At 37.3% G+C, this 27,960-nt stretch overlaps 1 protein-coding gene across 4 annotated transcripts in view; it reads left to right on the top strand.

Moving 5' to 3' along the window:
• LOC306884645 (proprotein convertase subtilisin/kexin type 6-like) overlaps window positions 1–27,960 on the top strand; it is a 76,550-nt gene that overhangs the window by 41,704 nt on the left and 6,886 nt on the right. For all 4 annotated transcript variants that reach the window (XR_013785465.1, XR_013785466.1, XM_079440705.1 and 1 more), the window contains exons 12-19: window positions 1,154–1,342; window positions 7,572–7,708; window positions 10,141–10,314; window positions 11,506–11,608; window positions 14,494–14,690; window positions 20,033–20,120; window positions 21,284–21,387; window positions 23,565–23,694. Coding sequence is in view for 2 of the 4 variants with exons in the window: in XM_079440705.1 (XP_079296831.1) it covers window positions 1,154–1,342; window positions 7,572–7,708; window positions 10,141–10,314; window positions 11,506–11,608; window positions 14,494–14,690; window positions 20,033–20,120; window positions 21,284–21,387; window positions 23,565–23,694 (1,122 nt within the window). In the remaining 2 variants the exon portion in view is untranslated. The remainder of the gene's footprint in view (window positions 1–1,153; window positions 1,343–7,571; window positions 7,709–10,140; window positions 10,315–11,505; window positions 11,609–14,493; window positions 14,691–20,032; window positions 20,121–21,283; window positions 21,388–23,564; window positions 23,695–27,960) is intronic.

The raw sequence follows: 27,960 nt of genomic DNA, 5'->3' as shown, positions 1-27,960 counted from the left end.
AAATGTTATTCTGATCTGCTCTTTTTCATACTTTGAACGTGGATGTTGATGGTCATTGCCAGTCTGTATAAAAGAAAAAAATACAGCATAAAATTATCATCAAGTAGCTATTAATGGAGGTCATAAGGAGTTTAATGAACATATAGCTTTTTTATATGCTTTTTTTCATTGGTGTTTGGTGATGAGTTTTAGGCTCAAGGTCTGCATTTAAAGTCACACCAGAGGTGTTCAGCTGGGATCAGGTCTTGGCTTTCTGCAGACCAGTCAAGTTCTTCCACACTGACTGAATCAATCATGTCTGAACCGTGTCTTATACACAGAGGCACTGTCATGTTAGAATAGAAAAGGGTCCTGTCCAAACTGTTGCTATAAAATTAGAAGCACACAATTCCCTAGAATATCATTATATTCATTATATGCTTAAACATTAAGATTTGTACTCATAGAAATTACTAAAGTAGTCAAACATGTTCATTAGAAGGGGGTGACCCAATACTTTTGGCAATGTAGTGTATTTCAGCTTGTTTCTCACACAAAACTATCATTTGACTTCAGAATATTTGGAATAGAGCTCATGAGTTTTAAAGACTAGTTTTATGCCAGCGTTGTTTTATAAAATAACAATCAATCAATCGATAAATAAAGTATAATTGAGATTATAGATTATAGTTTATATAATATTTTTCATTTTTACGTTTTTGATTTAATTTTAATTTTGTTTATATTTATATAAATACCCTGTAGTTTCATAACTATAAAAACCCTGATTTTGTATTCAAGTTTCTTTTATTTAAAGTTTCTTTTAGTTCCTTTTTTCAAGTTTATTTCAAGTTAAGTGGCATTTATTTGATTGTTTGTTTTATTTATTTATTTTAGCTATAATAACCCTGGTTTATGGTGTTTCTTTTACCTTTTTGACAGTATATATGACCCTTCACTTACTTTATTTCATGCTTCCCTTTTAAAATACATTGCCATCTGTCATTCGTGTAAAAGACATCAAGTTTCTGAAAGCTTTTTACAATGTTTTAAAATAAGTAACTCTTTATTAACTATACTGTCACATAACAGTTTTTAATTTGTGTCGATGAACGCAGATCTGCGTTTGACATTCGCACCTGTTCTCCACTGACCCCCTTGGATCCTCCTGCAGGTACATTCGAGCAGATCAGAAGCTGAACGCCAGCATCTCGAGCAGCGGTTGCAGCGATCAGCCGGATCAGCAGGTGGTGTTTCTGGAGCACGTGGTGGTGCGCGTCCTCATCGTCCACCCGCGCAGAGGAGATCTGGAGATCAGCCTCGTATCACCCTCAGGGACGCGGTCACAGCTGCTGGCTCAGAGGTGATGCAGAACACACCAGCACATCTGACAGAGCTCAGCTCAGAACAACTCTCCATAAGAGCTTTACAGTTTTAGTGGTTTCTGCTTTTTATTGGCTGGATAGTGGAAATGATGAAAGAGTTTGGTCTTGCATCATCCGCATGAGTGCTGCAGCTCATTGAAATAGAGAAAGTGCGCAAACCACCAGACCACCAGCATGTTTCTTTAAACCTATATCTGTTTTAATCTCAATTTTCTTAAACCTGTTCTTCAGAGAAAATGCATTAAAGGTACAAATTAAAATACTGTATGCACCTTACAGTGACCGCAACTGTTCAGCAAAAAACTGTCTGTTTATAAATATTTATATGAAATAATTTAATGTTTTTAAGATATAAAAATATAATATAATATATAAAAACATTACAATATAATGTACGTTAAATAGAGTAATTAGAGTGGAATGGGGATAGATGGATGGATGGATGTTATGCATTCTAATCAATTAGCTTATATAAAACCAAAATATTAGATTCCAGTTAAATTTTACAGTTCTTGATTCCAATTTTGATACAGCAAGAGCTACTAGCCTAACAAATATAAAGTTCAAAAATTATTAAAGACAAGTGATAAAATTATTAAAACAGTCAGTGATAAAAATGATTAAAAAATAAACCAAGCAATGTACAAATAAACACAATAAAACAAAGATACAAATCAAACAAGTTTTTCAGTGTTCAGGTACAGAAATTGAATAATCAAATGTAAAATAACCCTGCATAGTCCATCCATTTGTCTTTCAATATCATGCACTGGTTGTTTAGATGACTTTTATGGTGCTTTCACCCCTTTGTTTTGGAGCTTGACAGATGTGGTCACCTTGAGCTGTTGTTGTATGGAAAAGAGCTGTGTGAAGATTCTTCAACATTTCTGAGCTACAGATCAAACTTTGTGTTTTGTGTCTCTTTCATAATTTTCAGTATCCGAAACTTGTTTCCCTCACACAAACACGTGCTCACTAGCGTGGTAATGTGCTGCTTTTACCGTAGTGTATTCTGTAGGGGTCTGATCTGGCTGCTCTGGTTTCTGTCACACCAGAAGCTTCTTGCTGTCAATCACACAGTAGTGATGGGAAGTTCGGATCATTTTACCGACTCGGACCTTTGAGTCTCGTTCAGCAAAATGAACGAATCTTTTTTCGAGTCATTTCGTTCATTTCGTTCATTTTAGCAAAATATAATTCAAATGTTATGTGTTACTTTCCAAACACATCTACTACTTATGCAAACATTTATCACACTACAAACAATACAAAACTATGCTATAAGAAACAGAAAATATTACTTAATTGTTTACCTGGGTCTTTAGTCTATGATTAGCGCACCACCTCTTATCTGACAAGTGTTCGGGTTTGAGTCGTTCGTTCATCACGTGACAGCCCCATACGCTTAACCAATGCAGCCTGAGCCGGAAAGAGAATTGATTAGTTCTTCTATATCGAGTCTCGGGTTTGAGTCGTTCGTTCATCACGTGACAGCCCCATACGCTTAACCAATGCAGCCTGAGCCGGAAAGAGAATTGATTAGGTCTTCTATATCGAGTCTCGGGTTTGAGTCGTTCGTTCATCACGTGACAGCCCCATACGCTTAACCAATGCAGCCTGAGCCGGAAAGAGAATTGATTAGGTCTTCTATATCGAGTCTCGGGTTTGAGTCGTTCGTTCATCACGTGACAGCCCCATACGCTTAACCAATGCAGCCTGAGCCGGAAAGAGAATTGATTAGGTCTTCTATATCGAGTCTCGGGTTTGAGTCGTTTGTTCTTTTGTCACGTGACCACTTGCCGGATCAGTACATATCAAATAGGCTACCATAAAGTAAAACTGTATTTTTTGTATGTTGGATCATATTTAAGAATTATCATAAAATTATCAAAATATGTGTAATAAGCATTTTCCTAGAAATAAAAATGGTCTGTTCATTTTATTTATTTTAAAGCTTATTTATTTTATTATAAAAAAAAGCCTAGCTTGTTGTGCAGTATTTTGTTTTAGTTTTTTAAGGCTCTGTGGCTTTAGTATATTTTAATTTTCTTGTATTTTTTATTTAAATAGTTTAAATTCATTTTGGAATAGTTATCCTCTTTGCTATAGCTTTTTCTGGCACAAAAATAAACAATAAAAAACCATTCATATGTGTAGTGCAAGAAGAGCTTAACCAACTCGTTATTATCTTTTTTTACCACATGGTGTTATGGAAAAGAACCATGTGACAGAAATTAAAAGCAATAATTTGAGACCAGAAAAGCATCACATAACTGTAAGAGTAAATAATAATACTAATAATTCTAATAATAATAATAATGACTATGCACCCGTTTGTAAGGAAGGTTGTAAATTAACTAATTTCTCTGTCCAAAACTGTCACGTCACGTGACAAAAGAACGAACGACTCAAACCCGAGACTCGATATAGAAGAACTAATCAATTCTCTTTCCGGCTCAGGCTGCATTGGTTAAGCGTATGGGGCTGTCACGTGATGAACGAACGACTCAAACCCGAGAATGCTGTATAATGCGCATGCGCGACTGAACGAATCACTCCCCGAGACGACTCGTTCTTCCCGAGTCACATTAAAGATTCGTTCAAAATGAACGAATCGTTCAAGAACGACCCATCACTATCACACAGCGGTTTGATATCCTCTCTGTTGGTCTTGACGCTCTGCTCTTTGCAAAATCTCTCTCCTCTTAGCTTCAGCGTGGTTTAGTATTCTCTCAGTGGTTTTTCCCGCATGGTTATGAGCACTGAGAGATCCTGAGCATCATTCTCATAACCCTCATGAATAAAACTCTCACTCGCTCTCAGCTGCTTCTGCTTCAGCACCCGGATCTTACAGAGGACCAGAACTGAGTGTCGTACATAAGTAAACAAAAGTGTCAATATAATTAAATATATTTAAAATAATTGATATTTTAGTAGTATGAGGCTACTACAACATAAAATTATTCAGATCCCTTTATTTTTGTCCCTTTTTTTATTTATTATCACTAAATTGTATGTATTTTTATACAAATGCCACTAATATCAAACATGTGCAGTATGTATGGCTTTAAATTATTTTATAAAACTACAGCATAACAAAATTTGAAGAAATGAATGGGTCTAAACACTTTCTAAATGGATTTTTTTATTATTATTTTGAATCTTGCATTTGGGGAAAATATGGTTCCTCAGACATTTACATGCAAAAAGGTCAAATATATATAATATATCTCACATAGAAAGTCATTTTATGTATTTTAGCAATATATTACATAAAATTTGAATAAAATTATAAGGTCTTAGTACTATGTGAATTTATTTTTTTAAATCTTGCATATTTTGGTTCTTTGTTTTGGTAGTCACACAACTCTTATTTAGGAAATGTGGCATTGCGGACATGAAATGCCAAAAAATGCCACTAAAATCAAATATAATTTAAAGCCTTTTTGCATAAGGCAGCAAAATAAAAAAATAAAATTAGACACAAATAGTTTTTTTCTTGATCACGTCTTTTATTGGGGAGGGGAAATGTGGCTTTTCAGACATTTAAATGGCAAAAATGTCATTAAAATCAATTAAATAAAATATTATGTAAAGTATTTTAGCATAAGGGTGCAACACAAAATCTGAAGAAAAAAAAAGTTCTGAATACTTTGAATAAACAGTATTTGAATTAATTAATTTATAAAAAAAAAAAACTTGCATAGTTTTGCTCTTAGTTTGGAGGATGTCACAACTTCTGTTGAAGGAAATGTGTCTCTTCAAACATTAAATGCCAAAAATGTTTGGGAAAACCAAAATGCCACAGCCATCTTTTCTGTCAGTAACAATGTTCATCACTCACGTTTGTCTACATGAACGTCCCTCTATTCTCACTTCTCCACAGAAAGCTTATTGTTTTGACGTTCCACGTCTTATTTACCGCATGGAGACAGAGGAGCTGTCAAAATCCGCCCCTGCACAAACATCTCCCACCGCGCATCTGCTTTTCTAATAACAGACATGACAGCCTAATGGGGCTTCCCGCGTTCTGAGAGCATTTATTAACGGCCACCAGTCGCCCCTCACTGCTCTCTCACCCCGGACTTTCAGCTCTGAGAGTCGTATTGTGGAGTCGATGACGAGTCATCCATATGACGCCTGCGGATTGCCAGGAAAGACATTTGCCTTGAATTATGGAGAGGGATGCTGTGTTCGGGACCTCCCTTCAGCTCATTTATTCAACATGCACGCTGCCAGGGCTAAACGTAGTTCAGATTTACCGTCTCCATACAGCGCAGATGCCTCGTTTGGTGGCTGGAGAAGAAAGCACGCAGACATAATGTGCGAAACGCCATCCAAGCCTGTTAACATGGGCCGGGAAAGGGCCAAGTTCAGAAATGGTGGCTCTGCTAAGCTCTCATTAGTAGTGTGATTGTGGATGGAGCTTGACGGGGGAGTGTTTTTATCAGTATGTGTTCAGTTCAAAGCGAGCGCTAGTGGTCTGAGAGCGCAGAGGGGGAGAGCTGCACTTTTGTTGATGCCTGACGCTTAGACTGAGTTCATGCTGCTGATTGTTCACCCAAAAATGAAAAATTTCCCCAAGATTTACTCACCCTCAAGTTATCCTAGGTGTATATGACTTTCTTCTTTCAGATGAATGCAATTGGAGTTATATTTAAAAATGTGGTAACACTTTACAATAAGGTGTCATTTGTTAACATTAGTTAATGTATTAACTACCATGAACAATGAAAAAAAAAATTATTACACTTTTTGTTCATCTTTGTTAATGTTAGTTAATAAAAATACATTATTCATTGTTTGTTCATGTTAGTTCACGATGCATTAACTAATGATAACAAATACAACTTGTGATTTGAATAATGCATTAGTAAATGCTGAAATTAACATTAAAGGGCAACTATTATGCCCCTTTTTACAAGATGTAATAAGTGAAGTGAAGTGACATACGGCCAAGTATGGTGACCCATACTCGGAATTCGTGCTCTGCATTTAACCCATCCATAGTGCACACGCACAGCAGTGAACACACACACACTGTGAACACACACCCGGAGCAGTGGGCAGCCATTTATGCTGCGGCGCCCGGGGAGCAGTTGGGGGTTCGGTGCCTTGCTCAAGGGCACCTCAGTCGTGGTATTGAGGGTGGAGAGAGCGCTGGACATTCACTCCCCCCACCTACAATCCCTGCCGGCCCGCGACTCGAACCCGCAACCTTTGGATTACGAGTCCGACTCTAACCATTATCTGTGAAGTTTCAGCCCAAAATACCCAACAGATCATTTATTATAACAACTGGAAAATGTCATTTTTAGGGTGTGTCTTTAAAAAGAGCTGTTTTGGAGTGTATCGCTTTAAATGCAAATGAGCTGCATATTCCCACCCCGTCTCCAAAAGAGTTGTTCACACACTTCCAACACACATTCATGCCCAAACACCATGAAAAAGTGGATTTTGCATAATAGGTGCCCTTTAACGAAGATTAATAAATGCTGTAGGAGTATTGTTCATTCTTGGTTTATGTTAACTAATGCTGTTAACTAATGTTAACTAATGAACCTTATTGTAAAGTGTTACCAAAAATGTCCTGGCTCTTCCAAGCGCTGTAATGCCCGTGAATGGCTGTTGAGATTTTGAATCATAAATGCATCATAAAAAATACCCCACACGGCCCCGGGGGGGTTAATAAAGGCCTTCTTGAGCATTCCAGCGAATGACGTAAGGTGTAGGCGTAGCGTAATCTCCAGTGGGAAGTGACAAAAGCGGAAGCGCAGAGGAGAGAGAGCAAAACAAAACACCGGTACAAAGTACAAAATGAGGATTTGTAAAGAAAAATGTTTATTAATAAAAATTTAAGTTTTTTTTTTTTTTTTTTTTTTTTTTAGGAAAATCTGTATAGTTAATGCTATACAAATCATTTATATGTAAATATGAATAATGTGTATATATAGTTCTGTTGTTTATTTGTTTTTCTCTTTTATCCTCGTTGAATATCACTTTAGTTTGCTGCTGAAGTTTCCCTCTTTTGTTTGCACTTTATTTCATCCATTATTGAGGAGGTTCAGATCATTTTGAGGGATCTTCTCTGTGAATAATGAGCAGATAACTAGTGATGCAGCATGTCAGATGACTTTTGTGTTTTCTTATCTCCTTATTTGCATTACACTCTCTGAAATGTTGACCTCTGTTTCATCTGTCTTCCAGATTGTTTGATAACTCCAATGAGGGCTTCAGGAACTGGGAGTTTATGACTGTTCATTGCTGGGGTGAGAGAGCGGAGGGCACATGGACACTGGAGATTTCAGACTCACCGTCTCAGCTGCGTAACCCTGAGGTGCTGGGTAAGCAACGGAGGGATGAGCTTCAGAGTAAAATGAGCATCAGGCAACCTAAAGTCAGTGTGCTGTGATGCCAGTCATGTCCAGACTAAACACAGTATAATCCGAAAAACATCTGACTCTATTCCCAAATTTGGAGACTAATTCTAATTTTGTTTACACACAGCTTTTGCTCAAATATGAAGCTGAATTTGATTGCCCCTTCAGTACTAGTTTGCTTTCACACTGCTTTGTTGATTTGTATTTTTATTTAATTCAATAGTATTTTCATTTTATATCTCATTTTTTCATATTTATTTTTATTTTATTTTGTATTATTTTTATATAATTCTATTTTATTTGGTTTTATTGTTAGAATTTAAGTATTTTTAATTTAATTAATTTATTTTATTTTATTTTGGAAATCACAAGTACTACATGTAATAATATAGCTTTACTTTTAGCATTATGTTTTGAAAGAAGGAACCAATAAAACATTTCACATACAGTTGGGCAAAAAAGTATTTAGTCAGCCCCCAATTGTGCAAGTTCTCCCACTTAAAAAGATGAGAGAGGCCTGTAATTTTCATCATAGGTACACTTCAACTATGAGAGACAGAATGGGGGGAAAGAATCCAGGAAATCACATTGTAGGATTTTTAATGAATTAACTGGTAAATTCCTCGGTAAAATAAGTATTTGGTCACCTAAAAACAAGCAAGATTTCTGGCTCTCACAGACCTGTAACTTCTTCTTTAAGAGGCTCCTCTGTCCTCCACTCGTTACCTGTATTAATGGCACCTGTTTGAACTCGTTATCAGTATAAAAGACACCTGTCCACAACCTCAAACAGTCACACTCCAAACTCCACAATGGCCAAGACCAAAGAGCTGTTGAAGGACACCAGAAACAAAATTGTAGACCTGCACCAGGCTGGGAAGACTGAATCTGCAATAGGCAAGCAGATTGGTGTGAAGAAATCAACTGTGGGAGCAATTATTAGAAAATGGAAGACATACAAGACCACTGATAATCTCCCTCGATCTGGGGCTCCACGCAAGATCTCACCCCGTGGGGTCAAAATGATCACAAGAACGGTGAGCAAAAATCCCAGAACCACACGGGTGGACCTAGTGAACGACCTGCAGAGAGCTGGGACCAAAGTAACAAAGGCTACCATCAGTAACACACTACGCCGCCAGGGACTCAAATCCTGCAGTGCCAGACGTGTCCCCCTGCTTAAGCCAGTACATGTCCGGGCCGTCTGAAGTTTGCTAGAGAGCATTTGGATGATCCAGAAGAGGACTGGGAGAATGTCATATGGTCAGATGAAACCAAAATATAACTTTTTGGTAAAAACTCAACTCGTCGTGTTTGGAGGAGAACGAATGCTGAGTTGCATCCAAAGAACACCATACCTACTGTGAAGCATGGGGGTGGAAACATCATGCTTTGGGGCTGTTTTTCTGCAAAGGGACCAGGACGACTGATCCGTGTAAAGGAAAGAATGAATGGGGCCATGTATCGTGAGATTTTGAGTGAAAACCTCCTTCCATCAGCAAGGGCATTGAAGATGAAACGTGGCTGGGTCTTTCAGCATGATAATGATCCCAAAACACACCGCCCAGGCAACGAAGAAGTGGCTTCCTAAGAAGCATTTCAAGGTCCTGGAGTGGCCTAGCCAGTCTCCAGATTTCAACCCCATAGAAAATCTTTGGAGAGAGTTGAAAGTCCGTGTTGCCCAGCGACAGCCCCAAAACATCACTGCTCTAGAGGAGATCTGCATGGAGGAATGGGCCAAAATACCAGCAACAGTGTGTGAAAACCTTGTGAAGACTTACAGAAAACGTTTGACCTCTGTCATTGCCAACAAAGGGTATATAACAAAGTATTGAGATGACCTTTTGTTATTGACCAAATACTTATTTTCCACCATAATTTGCAAATAAATTCTTTAAAAATCAGACAATGTGATTTCCTGGATTCTTTCCCCCCATTCTGTCTCTCATAGTTGAAGTGTACCTATGATGAAAATTACAGGCCTCTCTCACCTTTTTAAGTGGGAGAACTTGCACAATTGGTGGCTGACTAAATACTTTTTTGCCCAACTGTATTACATTGGTTGTGTTCTTAAAACTTATTAATATAGCTTGCTTTCTACGTAGGCAGCTGATTACTAAGTCCACATCCTAATCAAAGTGAATTCTCATAAGCAGCTAGATGGATTACTTTTTTGCTTATTTGGAGTTGTTTGCATTCATATACTTCCATCAGGTGTGTTGCTTTCTCGAATGAATTATATTTTTGTTTAATGTGAACCTTCTTTGAGCCCTGCTGTAGATTAAAGTCGTCCTGTCCTCTTTCTCATCAGGATTGATGTGATTCATTGCAATGCATAACAGAACTTTCTTTGATCCTCCTCATGGCTTGGTCTCCTGCTCTCTCTTCTCTGTCAGGTAAGCTGAAGGAGTGGACACTAATCCTTCATGGCACGGCTGAGCACCCCTACCAATCCCAGGGTTCCCAGCACTCGCACTCCAGGATGCTGGAGATTCCCACAGCAGGCAAGGAGCTGAAAAACCCAGATTCTGTGCTTGAGCATGAAGAGGAGGAAGAGGAGGAATATAATGGTACTTGCAGTAATACCTAGACAAGTTCATAAGTTTGGGGTCGTGAGAATTTTTAGTTTTTTAATCTTATGCTCACTGAGCCTGCATTTATTTGATCAAAAATACAGTAAAAACAGTGAAATAGTAATACAATTTAAAATAACTGTTTACTATTTGAATATATTTTAAAATGTAATTTTTTTTGCATCATTACTCCAGTCTTCAGTGTCACATGACCCTTCAGAAATCATTGCAAATATGCTGATTTGCTGCTCAAGTAGCATTTCTGATTATCAATGTTCAAAACAATTGTGATACTTCATATTTTTGTGTAAACATAATTTTTTTCATGAGTATTTGATGTAAATCTGATGTAAAAAAGTTTAAAAACAGCATTTATCTGAAATAGAAATATTTTGTAACTATACAATTGTCTTTACTGTTACTTTTGATCAATTTAATCCATCCTTGCTAAATGAAAATGCTTATTTTATTAAAAACAAAATCAGAACCCCAAACTTTTGAATGGTAGTGTATATTTAAAGATTCATAAAGAGTTTCATTTTAAACTCTTTAAAAATGCAGTTAAATAAGGAAAAATATGCACAAGGGGCAGGTGGTGTATTCTGAACAATTTTTTTTATTATTAGTCTGAAAAGAAAATTCATGTTAAAAATAAAAGCCAAACAAATATAAAACATATTTGCTACTGCATTAATACTGGAGCAAAATTGATTGCATCAAAAAAGATTCAAAAACATTTTTTTGATGTGACTTATATTTAATAAACGGTATGATAATATTATTATGCATCATATATAAATATGATGGTACTTGTTGATAGTGTGAGATTAATAATATCTTTAAACTTGCAACCATGTAAATGACTGACTGAAACATAAGCGTACACAAGATGTATGTTACTTTCTGCAAAAACATGGACATAATTTCTTTGCTTTAATGTGTTTTTGTCTTTTGTGATCAAATGAATGATTCCTAGTCCAAAAATGATCCTCTATATGAGAATTATTGTTCTAATAAACCTGGCATTGCATATTATGAATAGTGTTGACTCTGTGGGGGCTTGCTTCTTATTATCCTCATTCTTAAGTCTCTTTGAATAAAAGCATCAGTTAAATGGCCAAATGTAATGTTATCTACTGCATCTGTGGATAAGTTTGCTGGAGCTGCTGGTTTGTGACTGTATTTCAGGTCCATGTCATCCTGAATGTGGAGATCAGGGCTGTGACGGACCAGATGCCGATCATTGCCTCAACTGCATTCACTTCAGTCTGGGCAGCCTCAAGACCGGCAGGTAAAGAGATCACATAGAAAGACAGAAATTCTATCTAAAGAGAGATATGGAAATTGTAGGAATGCTCGTAGGATTGTTGTAGTTAACTAAAACTAAAATAAAAAAAACATTTTCATTACTTAAAGTAAAATATATTTTTTAATATGTCTATATATAATAGACATTTAAAAAATAGTAAAAATTCCAAAAAAATTGCGATAATAAAAATCAGGGAAACAAAAACATTCAAATTTTTAATAAAAACTATTATAGTATCGAATAATTCCACTGTTGCCCTCTTAAAATGATTAAATATCTAAACTGGCCATTATTTTAATAAATGTACTTAAACTAAATTAAGTAAAATAATAAAATACAATTAGTGCTTTTTTTTTGCCCTGCAGGGTTTTTATTGTTGCCTAAAACTAAAACCATAAAATACATTTTTGTTACTTCAGAAAAAATAAACTGAATTAAAATAAAATATTACAAAAAAAAACACTGACACTTATATTATTTCAGCTACTTGCCAAGATAATATTTCTAATTTTCATTTAGTTTAACTCTGACTTAAAACTAAAACTGAAATAAAAATTAATAAAAACTATACAGACATAATTTTAAAAATGTATGTATACAAAAATGAAAAGGTTTTCAAATGACGGAATTACAGAAAAAGTACTTTAAAGGGGTCATGAACTGAGAAACCAAAATTCCCTTGATCTTTTGACATATGAGAGGTCATTGTACTATAAACGTTTAAGTTTCAGAACTCAAAACTTTGTCGTTAGTCTAAAAACAGCTTCTATTGAAGCCAGTCTGCCAAAACAACAGCTTGTGGAATGTGCCACTTTATGATGTAATAGTGTGGGTAAACACCACCTCTGTAGAAGAAGATCAACGCCTGCTTCCACATCACTGCCTGTTTAGCCCCGCCCACCGATTCGCGCCTATAGTGTTTACGAGAGGGGTGCAGGTCTACGCAGAAACCAAACGATAAAGTTGCTCTGAAGACAACAAGACACAGTGCAGTGCCAAATTGTGGAAAAACAGTCTTTACATTGCCTTTCTTCTAATCCCAACATTAGGAAAGAGTGGATTAACTTTATTTTTAATGAAGACCCAGACCACGTCAGTAAGAACTCGGTCCTTTGTACATTTCATTTTGCTTAATTTTACAAACAAGGCAAAATTCGACACAGGATTTTCAAAAAGATTGAAACTAAAAGACGATGCTGTGTGACCAGGGCCTGAAGTTAACTTTTTTGACCACCAGCCACTGTGGCAGGTGGATTTAAAAATCCACCTGCCACAGTAACTTTTTACCAGCCATTTTTTTTTTGCCTCATAAAGGTGAAAAATAGAAATCACACAAACATTATTCTTTAACTTGTAAGAATACACATTTAAGTGCTGTCAAGTTATTAACGAAATCATTATAAGTAATAATAACTCTTAGACTATATATTTTTTAATCTTTTTATTCATTGATTTGCTGTGTCACAGACATAGTCATATGTCATAGTCACACAGGGATAGAAAAACAGGTATACACACACACACACACACACCGTGCTAACTCAACAGATATAAGTTAGACCTAAGTTACCGCAGCTCGTATGTAAACACATCACACACGGACACGGCTGTGTTGATGGCTGATTTAGTCTGTAGACAGTTCCTGGCAACTGTTAATTACAGCCTTCAAGAACCGTTAAGCAGAACTAAATGAATATTACTGGTAAAGTTACTGGGTACCGGACATTTGCTCACTGGTTCCCAACTCCCAACATACACACGCACACACATCTGTGACACACAAACGTAGTCAGAGAAGGGCATCATGTTCTTGCCGATCGCGTGATCGTTCCGAAACAGAAGTCGCATCTTCTCAAACTGCGCTGCTTTCATGGACGTCAGTGCCTTGACCGCAGCGGTCTCCTCCGGAAGCGCAGTCTTTGATATTTTGCAATTTATTGTGTGTAGGTGGCTTTTTGATGACTCGTGGTCCTTAATTGCTTCTAATTTTAAGTTTTTAGTCCCGATTACAAAAGGATTTGACTTCGCTTTCTCTGAGCCATACATACGCAGTCACTGCAGTACATTTCATCTGTAACTTACTGCGGTCATAAATCAGCCACTCACGAACCTTGCCGTTGTCGCCACTTTGTATTAAAACGTCGTCTTTTACTTTTCTTTGACTCATCCTCATCTTTTTGTTGGCTGTTCGTTTCAGCCGTTCGTTTGTACCTTGAGCTAAAATCCAACGAAAAGGCAGACTTAAAAAACGCAAAAAAACAACAACTCAATTCTCATTGGCTACCCGCCAATGTGGCAGGTAGATTGACGGTTTTACCCGCCAATTGCAAAATTCACCCGCATTTGGCGCGTGGTCGGGTGTTAATTTCAGGCCCTGTGTGTGACTATATTGGATCCAACAGTAATGTCTCAACACAAGTGTGAGTGTTTTTATTACATGGTCACTATTGCTTTGTCTGTTAAACAGATCGTTTGATATGTATTGAGATACTTATGTGTTTTGGACCTAAATAACGTCCAGAGTCACATCTATAATGTGCGCTGTCAAACGTACACAACTGTTAGCCAATCATAGCAGTGGGCGTTTACAATCCTCCATGCCCATTCAAACAGAGCGATCTGAAGAGGAGGGTCAAAAACAGGACAGAAAATAGCCTATTACTTCTAGATGTTTTTGATGTAAAAATCTTATAAGTGGACCTCAGAAAACAGTACAAAATAAAAACAAAAGCAGTTCACCACTCCTTTAAAATTCAAATGAAAAATATACAAACTAATTCAAAATATTAATAAAAATCTATAGAACAGTAACAGCATGTTGAATAAAGTCTTATTTGTTTTCCTCATTGTTCTTGTCCTCCTCACAGGACGTGTGTAAGTCACTGTCCGCTGGGTTATTTTGAGGACGGAGAAGCCCGCAGATGTCGCCGCTGTCACAGAGGCTGTGAGAAGTGTGTGGCTCGCGGGCCGAATGAGTGCCGCTCCTGCCGGAGAGGGCTTTACTTCTACTCGAAGGAGAGCACCTGTGTGGAGACCTGTCCCGCCGGCTACTTCCACGACGACGGTGAGTCCGACGGAGATCAGACGTCCACTGATACATTTCACTTATGAGTTTATTGAGCTGAAGTTTCTGTACAACTGTATGTATCCAGTAAATACCAAACCGAGGTCTGTCGCTTTAGGCTGTTATTAAGGAGCAGTATTTTTAATTTTTTTTTACACTTAAAAAAAATGCAGTATATCATCTATTTATATAGAAGAGCCAACAGTACTCGCAGTTCTGCAAAGTTTTCTAATTAATTTCAGGCAAATGAACCTGTTAATTAAAATAAATTCATAAATTATGGGTTTAATAGATTTTGCAATGTTTTTTGCTAGTTTCAGCCCGACGCCGTTATCATTTTCATGTCCTGCGCCACGTTGTTTAAATAGCAAATGCATTTGCGTCCATCATGGGCATGCTGGTCTGAAAACAAGGTGTGTTCAGTCGCATTGTTGGAGCGTTGCTATTTTGAGGCTACTGAAATAGACCGCACCATTGACCAACTAAAACCTAGTCTAAAGTCAATGGCGCAGTACTTTTTGTTGTCATTTAAAGAGCATGTTAGTAATATGCGCCTATAGGCGGGTCCACAACGCATGTACACTCTGCTTATTACATACACAGGGACAGCACACAAACATGCCAAATATAAAAAATTAAAGGATTACGATGTAAAAGATTGCTATTGTGTAGGCTACATAAATATAAAAATGCCTACATGTCATAATGGATCATTGCATGTATCAGAATGAGGCTACCTATTTGCTCACACACGGGCAACTCCGTTTCCTCTCTGAAGACGTGTTCAGTCTTTGCGCTTGCAAATTCCGCCGTGTAGTCGTGACGTATTGACGTATTGTCAAGTATGGTGACCCATACTCGAAATTGGTGCTCTGCGTTTAACCCATCCAAGTGCACACACACAGCAGTGAGTAGTGAACAAATCCACACACACACACACACACACACACCGTGAACACACACCCGGAGCAGTGGGCAGCCATGCTGCAGCGCCCGGGGAGCAATTGGGGGTTCGGTGCCTTGCTCAAGGGCACCTCAGTCGTGGTATTGAGGGTGGAGAGAGCGCTGGATACCACGACTGAGGTGCCCTTGAGCAAGGCACCGAACCCCCAATTGCTCCCCGGGCGCTGCAGCACGGCTGCCCACTGCTCCGGGTGTGTGTTCACGGTGTGTGTGTGTGTGTGTGTGTGTGGATTTGTTCACTACTCACTGCTGTGTGTGTGCACTTGGATGGGTTAAACGCAGAGCACCAATTTCGAGTATGGGTCACCATACTTGACAATACGTCAATACGTCACGACTACACGGCGGAATTTGCAAGCGCAAAGACTGAACACGTGTAAATAGCGAATCCGCCATGGCGCGAACATAACTGGCTCTTAAAGGGAACGGGAGATGAGACTCTGATTGGTTTATTGCACGTTATGCCCAAAACACACCCATTACTCATTTAGAGAATAGGGACAACACTTTTAGACCATGCACTGGACGCGCATGGATTCAGACACGCCCTAAGAGCACCTGTGCCTTGCGCATTAGACCATGCATTTAGAACCTTAAAATAGAGCCCAATGTCATCATGCAGGTGTGGAACTTCATGAGGGTGAATAAATAGTAAATAGTGTCAGAAATTTTATTTATGGCTTTAACTTTTCTTTTAAAAGACTGCCTATATATTCACAGAACAGAGTGTATTTGTTTTGTCAGCGGTGAAGGTTGGCACACGTGTGCGCAGAGCAGAAGAAGCCAGTGCTTTCAGTGACTCTGCTTCATGCTGTGACTTTATTGTCCCTCGTTGTTTCCATCTTATAACAGCTGCTGGGATGGAGATGAGCTCTATTTATCTCCACAAATCAGACTAATGATTGAGCGTCTTTCACAGTCCGCCTGCGACGCATACGAGGATGGAGAGTTTGAGTTGGTTTATGGTTGTTTGCGTGTTCGTCCTCAGCTGCTGAACACATGCAGAGCCGTGCGTCTGGAACAGATGTGTTTGGTGGCAGTGTGAATGAATTACATTTGCACATACCCAAGTATGACTTGCATCCAGATGCCCAGATATTTCACTCACTGCTGATAGGTGCAAATTAGAGGTAATATAAAACTCAAAGTTCTAAATTTGTCTTTCCCTCTCTCTCTTTGTCTGTTTCAGTGGACAGCACTGGTAATAATGCACTGCAAAAAATACAACAAATCAACAAAAAAAGTGCAGTGATGACATCATGCATATGTGTTTTTTTCTGAGACATATTGAGTATTTTTATCTTGGGTTTATCTTGAGTGCTTTTGTCTTTTTCTCTGCTAGTATATTCTGTTCTTTCTAGGTTTCTGTGATTTAGAGTGTGTAAATCTGGTGGGAAACAGTTGTTAATCCCGAATTCCAGAAATGTTGGGATGTTTTTTAAATTTGAATAAAAGGAAAACTAAAAGACTAGATCACATGAGCCAATTTTTTTATTCACAATAGAACATAGCAAACATAACAAATGTTTAAACGGAGAAATTTTACACTTTTATCCACTAAATGAGCTCATTTCAAATTTGATGCCTGCTACAGAACATCTAGCAACTTAAGTAAATTGACATCAGGTCTGTAACATGATTAGCTATAAAATGGATGTCTTAGACAGGCAGAGTCTCTCAGAACTAAAGATAGGCAGAGGCTCTCCAATCTGTGAAAGGGTGCATAAAAAGATTGTGGAATACTTTAAAAACAACATTCCTCAACGTCAAATTGCTAATCTACAGTGCACAACATCATCAACAAATTCAGAGAAACTGTAGAAATCTCTGTGCGTAAGGGATAAGGCCGAAGACCTTTGTTGGATGCCCGTGGTCTTCGGACCCTCAGACGACACTGTCATTCTGTCATTGACATTACTAAATGGGCCCAGGAATACTTCCAGCAACCACTGTTGGTAAACACAATCCGCCGTGCCATCTGCAGATGCCAACTAAAGCACTATCGTGCAAAAAGGAAGCCATATGTGAACATGGTCCAGAAGCGCTGTCGTGTCCTGTGGGCCAAGGCTCATTTAAAATGTACTGTTTCAAAGTGGAAATGTGTTTTATGGTCAGACGAGTCCAAATCTGACATTCTTGTTGGAAATCACGGACGCCGTGTCAAGTCAAGTCACTATTATTTATATAGCACTTTTAACAATGCCGTTTAACAATGCTGTGCCGTGTCCTCCGGGGTAAAGAGGAGGGAGACCTTCCAGTGTGTTATCAGCGTTCAGTTCAAAAGCCAGCACCTCTGATGGTATGGGGGTGCACAAGTGCATACGCTATGGGCAGCTTGCATGTTTTGTAAGGCACTATGAATGCTGAAAGGTATATAAAGGTTTTAGAGCAACATATGCTCCCCTCCAGACAACATCTATTTCAGCAGGACAATGCAAGACCACATACTGCAGCTATTACAACAGCATGGCTTTGTAGTAGAAGAGTCCGGGTGCTGAATTGGCTTGCCTGCAGTCCAGATCTTTCACCTATAGAGAACATTTGGTGCATCATTTAAATGAAAAATACTTCAAAGATGACCACAAACTCTTCAGCAGCTGGAAACCTATATCAGGCAAGAATGGGACCAAATTCCAACATCAAAACTCCAGAAACTCATAACCTCGATGCCCAGATGTCTTCAAACTGTTTTGAAAAGAATAGGAGATGCTACACCATGGTAAACATGCCCCCGTCCCAGCTATTTTGAGACGTGTAGCAGGCATCGAATTTGAAAGGAGCTCATTTTGTGCATAAAACTGTTAAGTTTCCCAGTTTTAACATTTGTTATGTTATCTATGTACTATTGTGAATAAAATATTGGCTCATGTGATTTGAAATTATTTTAGTTTTCATTTTAGTTTCCAACATTTCTAGAATTCGGGTTGTATTACAGGGTGGAAATTTTAAAATATAATCATTCAGTAAAAAAGTAAGGCTCTTTACAGCACTTTCATGTCAGTTAGTGCACATGCATTCAGTCCATTTGCACATGAATCAGTTATCAGTGTTTTGAGTTTGTGTGATGCATGTGATTGTCATTGACACGCTGTCTTTATAAACACACAATGTATTTACTGCTTTAATTTGCCATCTATGCTGTGTAAAAGTGCTCTAAATAGGACAATGTAACCATGATCGGTTCACGAGGCTATAGATTCCAGTTTGTTTGCAGCTTGAAATGAAAAACATTAAACTAAAAACTTAACTTCTTTCAGTTAGTTGCTAAGGCAACATTTTTTATTTAGTGTTACTTAGCAAAATAATTAAAACTGAAGTAAAAAAAAATGTAACTATATAGGTGCACATTTATGACTAAAACTAAAAATGATAAACAAAGTAAACTAAGTAATATTTTACCTGAGATTTAAATAAAAAAAACAATTTAAAATATTAATTAAACTACTGTATTTAAAACTACAAGCCTGCTGAGGCCACCTTTCTAAAATTTAAATATAAACTTCCCAAAAAAAAGAAGGATAATAAAAATAATAAAAAATATTAAGAAGGCTTATTTTGAATAATTTAATTGTTTGTTTTTGTTGGTTACAATGTGATCTTGTAAATTATGTATTATTTTCTTAAAGCGTTAATAAAATAATGCACACATACTATTAAGAATATTAAAATGCTTATTTATTTTTTTGTAGTTAATGGAACCTCCTCTTTGTAATAATAATAATAATAGCAGTAAAACATCTTGTTTTTGTTGTCGTTGTTACTGTTATCAAATATATTGCAACTGCATATTTTGTTTTACTCTTGATGTGAATATTTACATGTTTGTTGTGACAATTCTGATATATTATCTGTTGACTAAATATCAAACAAATAATAAAATCAACTAATTAATTTATTTGAAATCAAGTGTAGTATTAGTTCTACCTATTGGAATACGACACCTCCCACTTCATCCTTATATAACGTCCATTCGGTATTATTCAGCAGCTTATCAAGTTGCTCAGAAGCTAATTACCCCCCTCCATCCCCAGCTCCTCCTATCGTATCCCCATCCCACAGTCAGATATTCCTTCCGATATTCCTCATTGATTCAGACTCCTTTATCCTGAATGATTTATGTCGTTACATTATATTGTCATTAAGAACATCAGTGATATCTGCTACATTTATGTTGGTTCTGTTCTGTTGACCCTAAGGGGGTTATCGCTGCTCTCCCTGCTCTTTTATCCATGCTAGGCTGCATGGATGGACAGGGAGCTTTTCCCAATCCAAACTGTACTGTCAATCATCTTTGACTATAGTGGTCCTGACAGAACTACTTTTATGTTCGTGCAGTCCTTGTCTGTGTGATTCTCACGTCACATTTTCTTTCTTTCCAGGCCAGAGATGTTGTCTGAAGTGTCACGAGAACTGTTTGAAATGCTTGCGAGATGCAGACAGATGCACAGCCTGTAGAGATGGCTTCAGGTAATACTAATAAACATCAAAACTGTTCAAGTTTCAACTGTTAAGCATTTGCACAAAACGACCTGATGAGAACGACGTGTGCAGCTTCATGTCCCATGTTGAACCGCTGCTCTCAGAGTGTGGCAGTTGAGATGCAGCCCAAGAACATTTGATACTCCTCGCTGGATTGTTGCTTGATTTCTCCATAAATAAGACCAAATGTTTGCGGCTATTGATTATTTAAACGTCTCTTGCAGCCGATTGAGTTTAATGAGCGTTAACCCCTCTTTGCACTCCATGCACGATACATACAGAGTTCTGAATTCTCATGACATCTGTAGCCTCGCGCTAGTGCAGATGAAATGGCGTAAGAACTCTGGCTTTGGGGTTTTGTGTGGGTTCAGGACATCTAGGGTACATCTGGTCATCTTTATGCATGCTGTCTTTGCTGTGGTTTAGACGAGCCGTACTGAGACAGACCAGGCTTTAGTTCTTGAAAGGCAGTCTGGTCTTGTGAAGGGTAAAACGCAGCACGCTTTGCGCCGTGACCTCTCGACGGTGTTTAATCTGTCAGGGTTATATATCCTGATGCGCTGTTTTGAAGCGCAGATCGAGAGCGAATGCCTGGAATCTTTTAGATTCACATTGTCTGGGTCACATTTGCTCGAATGATTATTGAAACACTTACCCACAATACCCCACTTCCATAACAAAACCGCTCTTTTAGCCAGGACTAGATCAGACCACCGTGAAGAAGACTGCAGAGTTGTTTTCTCAGATGCGCATTAACTCAAGTCTTGGACTGAGAATCACTGGTTACACTGATTTGTTAGAAAAATATAATTTTGTTTGACTCTAGTTTTAGTCTATGCCACATTTAGAGCACTAAAAGCTTAAAGGAGCCTCGCATACAGATTTGGAAATAGAGCTGTTACAATTATGACAATTATGTTTGCTGTGACAATTATGACATTTTGATGGGTTATTATTATTATTATTATTGTCTTGCTCTTGGTGTGAATAGGCTTTAAGTTGCATAAAAGTTATGTAAATGTAGGCAGTCATATCTTACTGATGTTTTTGCTTTACACAATGTTTTTTCTTTAAATCTGTGGAAATATTGATGTAAACTGCTGTATGGGTTTAATCTTTTCTTCTTCTTTTTCTCCTTTTCCTGATTAAAGTCTGGCAGGAATGACCTGCGTTCCAGAATGTGCAAATGGAACATTTTTTAACCTGGAAGAAATGAAGTGCAGCCCTTGCCACATCTCCTGCTCCACATGCACAGGTCACATTCTATTCTATTCTATTCTATTCCATCCCATCCTGTCCTACACTATCCTATACCCTCCCATCCCATCCCTTTCTATTCTGTTCTGTTCTGTTCTGTTCTATCCCATCCCGTCTTATCCCATCCTATCAAATCATATCATATCCAATTCCATTTAATTCCATTCTATCCCATTCTGTCCCATTCCATTTATTTCCATTCCATCTCATTCCATCCCATTCTATTCCATTCTATCCCATCCCATTCAATTCCATTCCATTCCATTCTATCCCATTACATTCCCTTTCCATTACATTCCATTCTGTCTCATTCATCCCATTACATTACGTTCTAGCTCATCCCATCCCATCCCATCCTATCCTGTTCCATTCCATTTCATCCCATCCCGCTCCATCCCATAATGTTCCATTCCAATCAATTCTTTCCCATCCCGTCTAGTCTAGTCTCATCTTGTCTCATCCTATCCCATCTCGTCTCGTCTCGTCTTGTCCCGTCCCATTCTATTCCATCTCATCCCATTCCATCTCATCTCATCCCATTCCATTCCGATTCCATTCAGTCTTATTCTATTCTATTATTTTGTTTTGCATAAAAGAAAAATTATTTAAATGTAGGCAGTCATTAAATTCAGAAGAGCACAAACTTAAACTGCAGTTTAATAAACAAGATTACAGTTTGACTAGCTTATATTTCAGACAAATTTTAGCCTGTTCATGTATTGTTGACATCTTTTGAAAAAACATCATGTGCACGCACGGTAATATAGTATCTTAAAGCTCGATACAGATGAATTGATAATGTCCCAGTTTTATGATTTCATTAGTTTCTCAACTCTGGCCTTCAATGTCTAGCGAAATTTAACTCCATCCCTGATCAAACTCACCTGAACAAGCTAATCAGGGTCATCGGGATTACTAGAAACGAAACGGTCAGACATGTAAACTGTAGCAGACCTTGAGTCGAGAAATCAGTGCAATACACACACGGGACATCATGGATGTGAGCCGACTCAAGCAATTCTCACAGAATATGAAATGCAAAAGCAGACGAATGAGATCAGATATCTTCTTTAACTTGCTTACTGATCAGTTCTGAGCGAGAAACTGAAGAGGAAAGTGTTTGTATTGTTTTGAGAACAGCAGGAGTGAACGAGCCGCTGCCAGTCCTGTACCACTACTGCTGCTCAGCCATAGAACCTAATTAACTTACTTCATTACACCAACTCACCAGAGATGCTTGATAAGCCCTGCCTTGTTTGCTTTCCAAGTTCGCTGAAATGTGGAGAGCTGATGTTATAGACAAAGCGGGACAGAGAGAAATAATTGACAGATTAACCTGAATGAATGTGTGTCTGTTTCCACCTCCATTAACATGGGCTCAGTTTCAAACCCTGGTGAGATGTCTTTATAGGCAACATTTTAAGACATAAAAATGCAAACATAAATATATTATTTTTCTTTGCCAAATACTTAAGCAGCATGGCATGCATCATTTGTGGAGACGATAGTCTCACAATTCACTGCAACATACTCCATCTAAACTGGTGGGTGGGAAAAGAGAGTTATTTATTTTACTCAATTGTATTATTGATTATACTATTATAGTTTTTGGTAATATTTTGAGTTAGATTTTATTTTTCTATTTTCTATTTAATTTGAGCTATTTTTGGTAATTTTGTTGTGCGTTTGTCATTTTTATTATTATCATTATTTTGAATGTCTAAATGGATACATTTTTACTTATTAGTTTTTTGTTTTATTTTAGTTAATAATTATGTTAAGCTATGAAAATGCATTCATTCATTAATGAAGTGCATTTATTTGATGAAAGTTTTAATCAGTTTAATGCATTCTTGCTGAATAAAATAACATTTTATTCACCTCTATAAGAGATTACATGATTGACCTGCTGTAGGAGAAAGTCTCTTGTAACGCTGCTTTAATTTTAGAGATGAGCTGATCAGGCCAGATAGCTGGAGGTAGACAAGAACATCATCTTTCTATGATCTTCAGCTGATGGTACATTGTTTTAGGTCATCATACTGATTATTGATCACATTTCTCTGTTAACATCATGCCTCTGTCATCAGCCATCCCAAACATGCCTCAGGTGAAGATCTCAATGAATTACAAATGTAATGGAGAACTGAGCTAACGGTGTGCTTGTGTTTGCAGGTCCAGGACTGGAGGAGTGCATTCAGTGTGCGTCAGACTACTTACAGCAGGAGTGGAGGTGCGTCCGAAACTGTGCTCCTGGATACTACAGAGGAGAGGCGGTGGGATTCACACAGAGGATGTGCCGCAAGTGAGTCCTAACATGACCGTTGCACTGCTGCATTCAGACGCAAACTGTCACCAGTTCTTGGGTTGTGAATATGCATTTTAGATGCTTTAAAATGCGGATGCATTTCATTAAACATTTTTCTTACAATGTTTCAAATTAAAGGTTTCATATTTAAATCGGTGGAATGGTCCTCAAAGGAGGAAAATGCACATTAGAGCCCTGCGCGGACTGTTTTCTTAAACCCGCTTCTGCTGAATTTCTGACCAGGACCGCCCGCTCCCGCAACCTGCGTGTTCCACTCCCACCCGAGCCCGCAATGTTTGTATTCACTCCCGCCGACTTTCTCTCAGAGCTTGTAAAAAATGTCAGCTACACAAATACTCAAATATTCGTTCAACTTAACATCCAGAATAGCAGGCTTTAAACATGATTGCGTTTAAATAAGATGAAGTAATGCTAAACCAAAGCACCACACCTGACAAAAACATTGGGTATTTTTATTAGCGTTATAAAACATTAACCGTTAAAACAAAAGCACAAATAGCAGCCCTTCAGTTTTTAAAAGTATCCTACTGCTTGATACACAAGCACCAAACGATTTACTAAACAAACAGTTTAAAGGTAATTTCACACCCAGTCCGACATTTTCGCACGTTAAAAAATAAATACGACCTCACGTTAGGCTATGTCAATCACGTTTGCACACTGCCTCCGAAACTTTCGTCCGTCATAAAAAGAAAAAAAAATCAGATCAGGTTCGAGTTTCTGCGACTTCGCATCCGTAGCATGCATTTTGATAGGAAAGGATGAGGAATACGAAAAATTTGAAAAACGCACGCAACAATTTCGGACTCAGTGTGCAACGACCTTAACTGTTAACAAAAAGTTTAAGTAAAGGCTAAATAAGCTAAAGCAAAATATCAAATAACTTTAACTTAAGTAAATAAACACATAGAACTTAGAAAATAGGTATGTCGCTTCAAAGCAGAGGTGCCAGATTTATGTCCTCCTTGTGCACATTTATCGCAACTTATGAAGTTTAACTCTTTCCCATTTTTTTCAGTGGCGATTGAGAATTGTTTCCAGATGTCTGACTTGCCTTGCTTTGCTTTGCTTTTGTCAAGTAAACAGTTGCTTTAATTTTCTTCTCAACTTAATGTGTTGACTCAATTTTATTACACACCAAATCCCACCATTCCCTGCGGGTCTCCCGCAAAATTTTCAGACCGCCCACTCCCACCCGCAGCAAAGGTAAACCACCCGCTCCCGCAAGATTTGCGTTGGGTCCCGCGGGAGCCCAGACCCAATGCAGCCCTCTAATGCACATGCTGTTGTTTATTGCTACGGCATCGTTAGGTAAATTACCAATTTATATCTGTAATCTTTTATCTTTTTATACCTGTAATTGTAGCACTAGATGTACTGTTAAATTTATTTTAAAGGTTCTGAGAGTATAGTCTTTGCTTAGCAAAACTGCCTTCTCTTTTTTTTGCTCCATTGTTATGGAATGAGCTGCAAAGTGTTATAATGCTGGAAACTATCCCCTCTTTAAAAATCTCTGTAACACTTTAGAATAGGGAACACTTATTCACCATTAAGTACGACTTTTCCCTAAATAAATTCCTAATTTGCTGCTTATTAATAGTTAATAAGGTAGTTGTTAAGTTTAGGTATTGGGTAGGATTAGGGATGTAGAATAAGGTCATGTAGAATAAGGCATTAATATGTGCTTAATTACTACTAATAAAGGGCTAATATTCTAGTAATATGCATGCAAATAAGCAACTAGTTAAGAGACTTTAAAATAAAGTGTTACCAAAATCTCTTATGGACTACTTTAAAGGAAACATGTACTTGCTTTAAGTCATTTTTTGATTTATCACTTGAGTGCAGGGATAAATGTTGTTAGTTTTGTGTGTTTGTAACTTTTTGGGGACTGCATCAATGCCAGTGAATGGCAGCCGTCAATTACAAAGTGCTGCTTTAGTACAGGGTTTCGGCAAATTTTCTCACTGACTTCACTTAATTTTGTTGAATTTCTCAGAAAACCAGACTTTGTATGTTCAATCTGCATCTCAAGTAAATTTATCTTGATTTATGTTTAGATATTTTGCATCTCAATGGGACTATCCTGGTAAAATAAAAGATAAATAAAATAATAATAATAATAATAAAAAATAAAAATGAAATAAAGGTAACATTACAGTTCTCATAAGAATGTATAGTTAAAATTCTTGCAGAACACAATTTTAAGTACTAAGACAACCTAGCTAATATCTTTCTGTCAGGTCATTTTCTTTGTCTTTGTTTTCAACTTTTATGTCATCAAGGCTTTTTCTCATTTTTATTTCTTAGATACTGATTATCTGTCTCATTGGAATTGCAGAATTGTAGCCTTGGTACAGGAATTTTGTGCTTGGTATTTACATTGCAAATTATTTCTTATTGCTCTCTGGCAGAAATGTGAACACACACACACGTTTTATGGGGACTCTCCATAGGCGTAATGGGTTTTATACTGGACAAATAGTATTTTCTATTGCACTACACCTAAACCGATCCCTTACAGGAAAATTTGTGCATTTTTAGATAAAAAAAAAACAAAAACTCCATTTAATGTGTTTTTTAAGACTTTTGAATTACGGGAACACCGAAAGTGTCCTCACAAATCACCTTCACGTTGAATAATATTTATTTTATATTCATATGCAAGTTATATATTCCTATATTCCTCTATATAAGTTCTATTTTAAGTTATTTTTTAGTTTCTTGCTCTTTTTTTTATCTGTATAATGATCGATAAGCAATTGGTTTTACAGATAAACCAGAGAGAACCAGCAGAGGAACGTGCAGCACAGGTCTTTCATGTATATTTACAGCTCCATCACAGCGTTTTAGATTCCTGTAATGTGCAGCATAAGGGCAGCGGGAGAGGATACGCCTCTGCACTCCACAATTTATAAATCAACAGTCTTTTGCTTTATGAATGCTGTCTAAAGCAAATAGAGGCTTTTACGAAGGTCACGGGTGGTGATTGCAGTAGAGACGGGTTCTTCTCCGAATCTGGTTGAGCTTCACTGGAGGCAAATAGTTTAGACAGCCGTAAAACAGAGGTAAAGTGTGGCCCTGAGGTAACCAATCCACACTGGAAGACATTCAGTTTGAACTCGTATACCAGCAAATGACAAAGTACATATAGTAAATACTGTATAAGAGCAGAGAGGTCACACACGCGGTGTCAAGGACGGTTTTACAGCTGTTATGGATGACCTTGGAGGTTGTCATTTGTATGTCAATCAGAGCTTGTGTATTTTATAACGGTAAAGTAGCCCCCTTCGAATTATAATGTGCTTAGGCCTATATAAAAGATGTTTATTGTGTTTACAACCATGCTTTACTTGAAGATTCATCGACATTAAAATTAGGGTAAAAATAGTTTAGTACATTCACAACTGTTGTTTTCTGTACACATACACTACTGTTTAAACTTATGTGGTCAGTAGGATATTTTTTTAAGAAATTAATAGCTTAATTCTGCAAGGATGCATTAAAGTGGTCAAAAGTGACAGTGAAGACATTTATAATGTTATAAGATTTCCTTTAAATAAATGCTGTTCTTTTTTACTTCATATTTATTAAAGAATCCCGAAAACACATTAATCAGCACAAATGTTTTCAACATTGATAAGAATAATAAATATTTATTTTCTTGAGCAGCAAATCAGTATATTAGAATGATTTCTAAAGGATCATGTAACACTGAAGAATAATGATGCTGAAAATTCAGCTTTGCATCACAGGAATGAATTGCATATTAATATATATATATATATTAAAATAGAAAACAGTTATTTGAAATTGTAAAAATATTTCACAATATTACTGTTTTACTGTCATTTTGATCAAATAAATGCATCCTTGGTGAGCAGACGTCTTTCAAAATTTCAGTCATCAATATAAAACCAGTAAAATTTCACATTTTGACAATTTTGTCATCATTTACTCCATTTTGGCCACATGTTAACTAGTTGTTAATGACATTATTTAATTACATGTCAGAGTTGCGACAAGAAACCACAGTAAACAAGGTACCTTTTGACCTACAGTTTTGCCAGATCTTGCTATAAAAATAAGAACAAGTCCATGATAAATCCAAACTTGGAAATATGCCACATACTGAAACATCACAACCTGAGCGTGCCTAATTTATGAACTCCATAAACTGGATTGCTTTATTAGCCAAGCACAAATAAGCAATTAAAATAAGTGGTGATGGCAGCCCTTCAA

The sequence above is a fragment of the Barbus barbus genome (genome assembly GCF_936440315.1).
Source record: "Barbus barbus genome assembly, chromosome: 2".
Lineage (NCBI taxonomy): Eukaryota > Metazoa > Chordata > Actinopteri > Cypriniformes > Cyprinidae > Barbus > Barbus barbus.
This window is presented reverse-complemented; position numbering and strand designations above follow the sequence as displayed.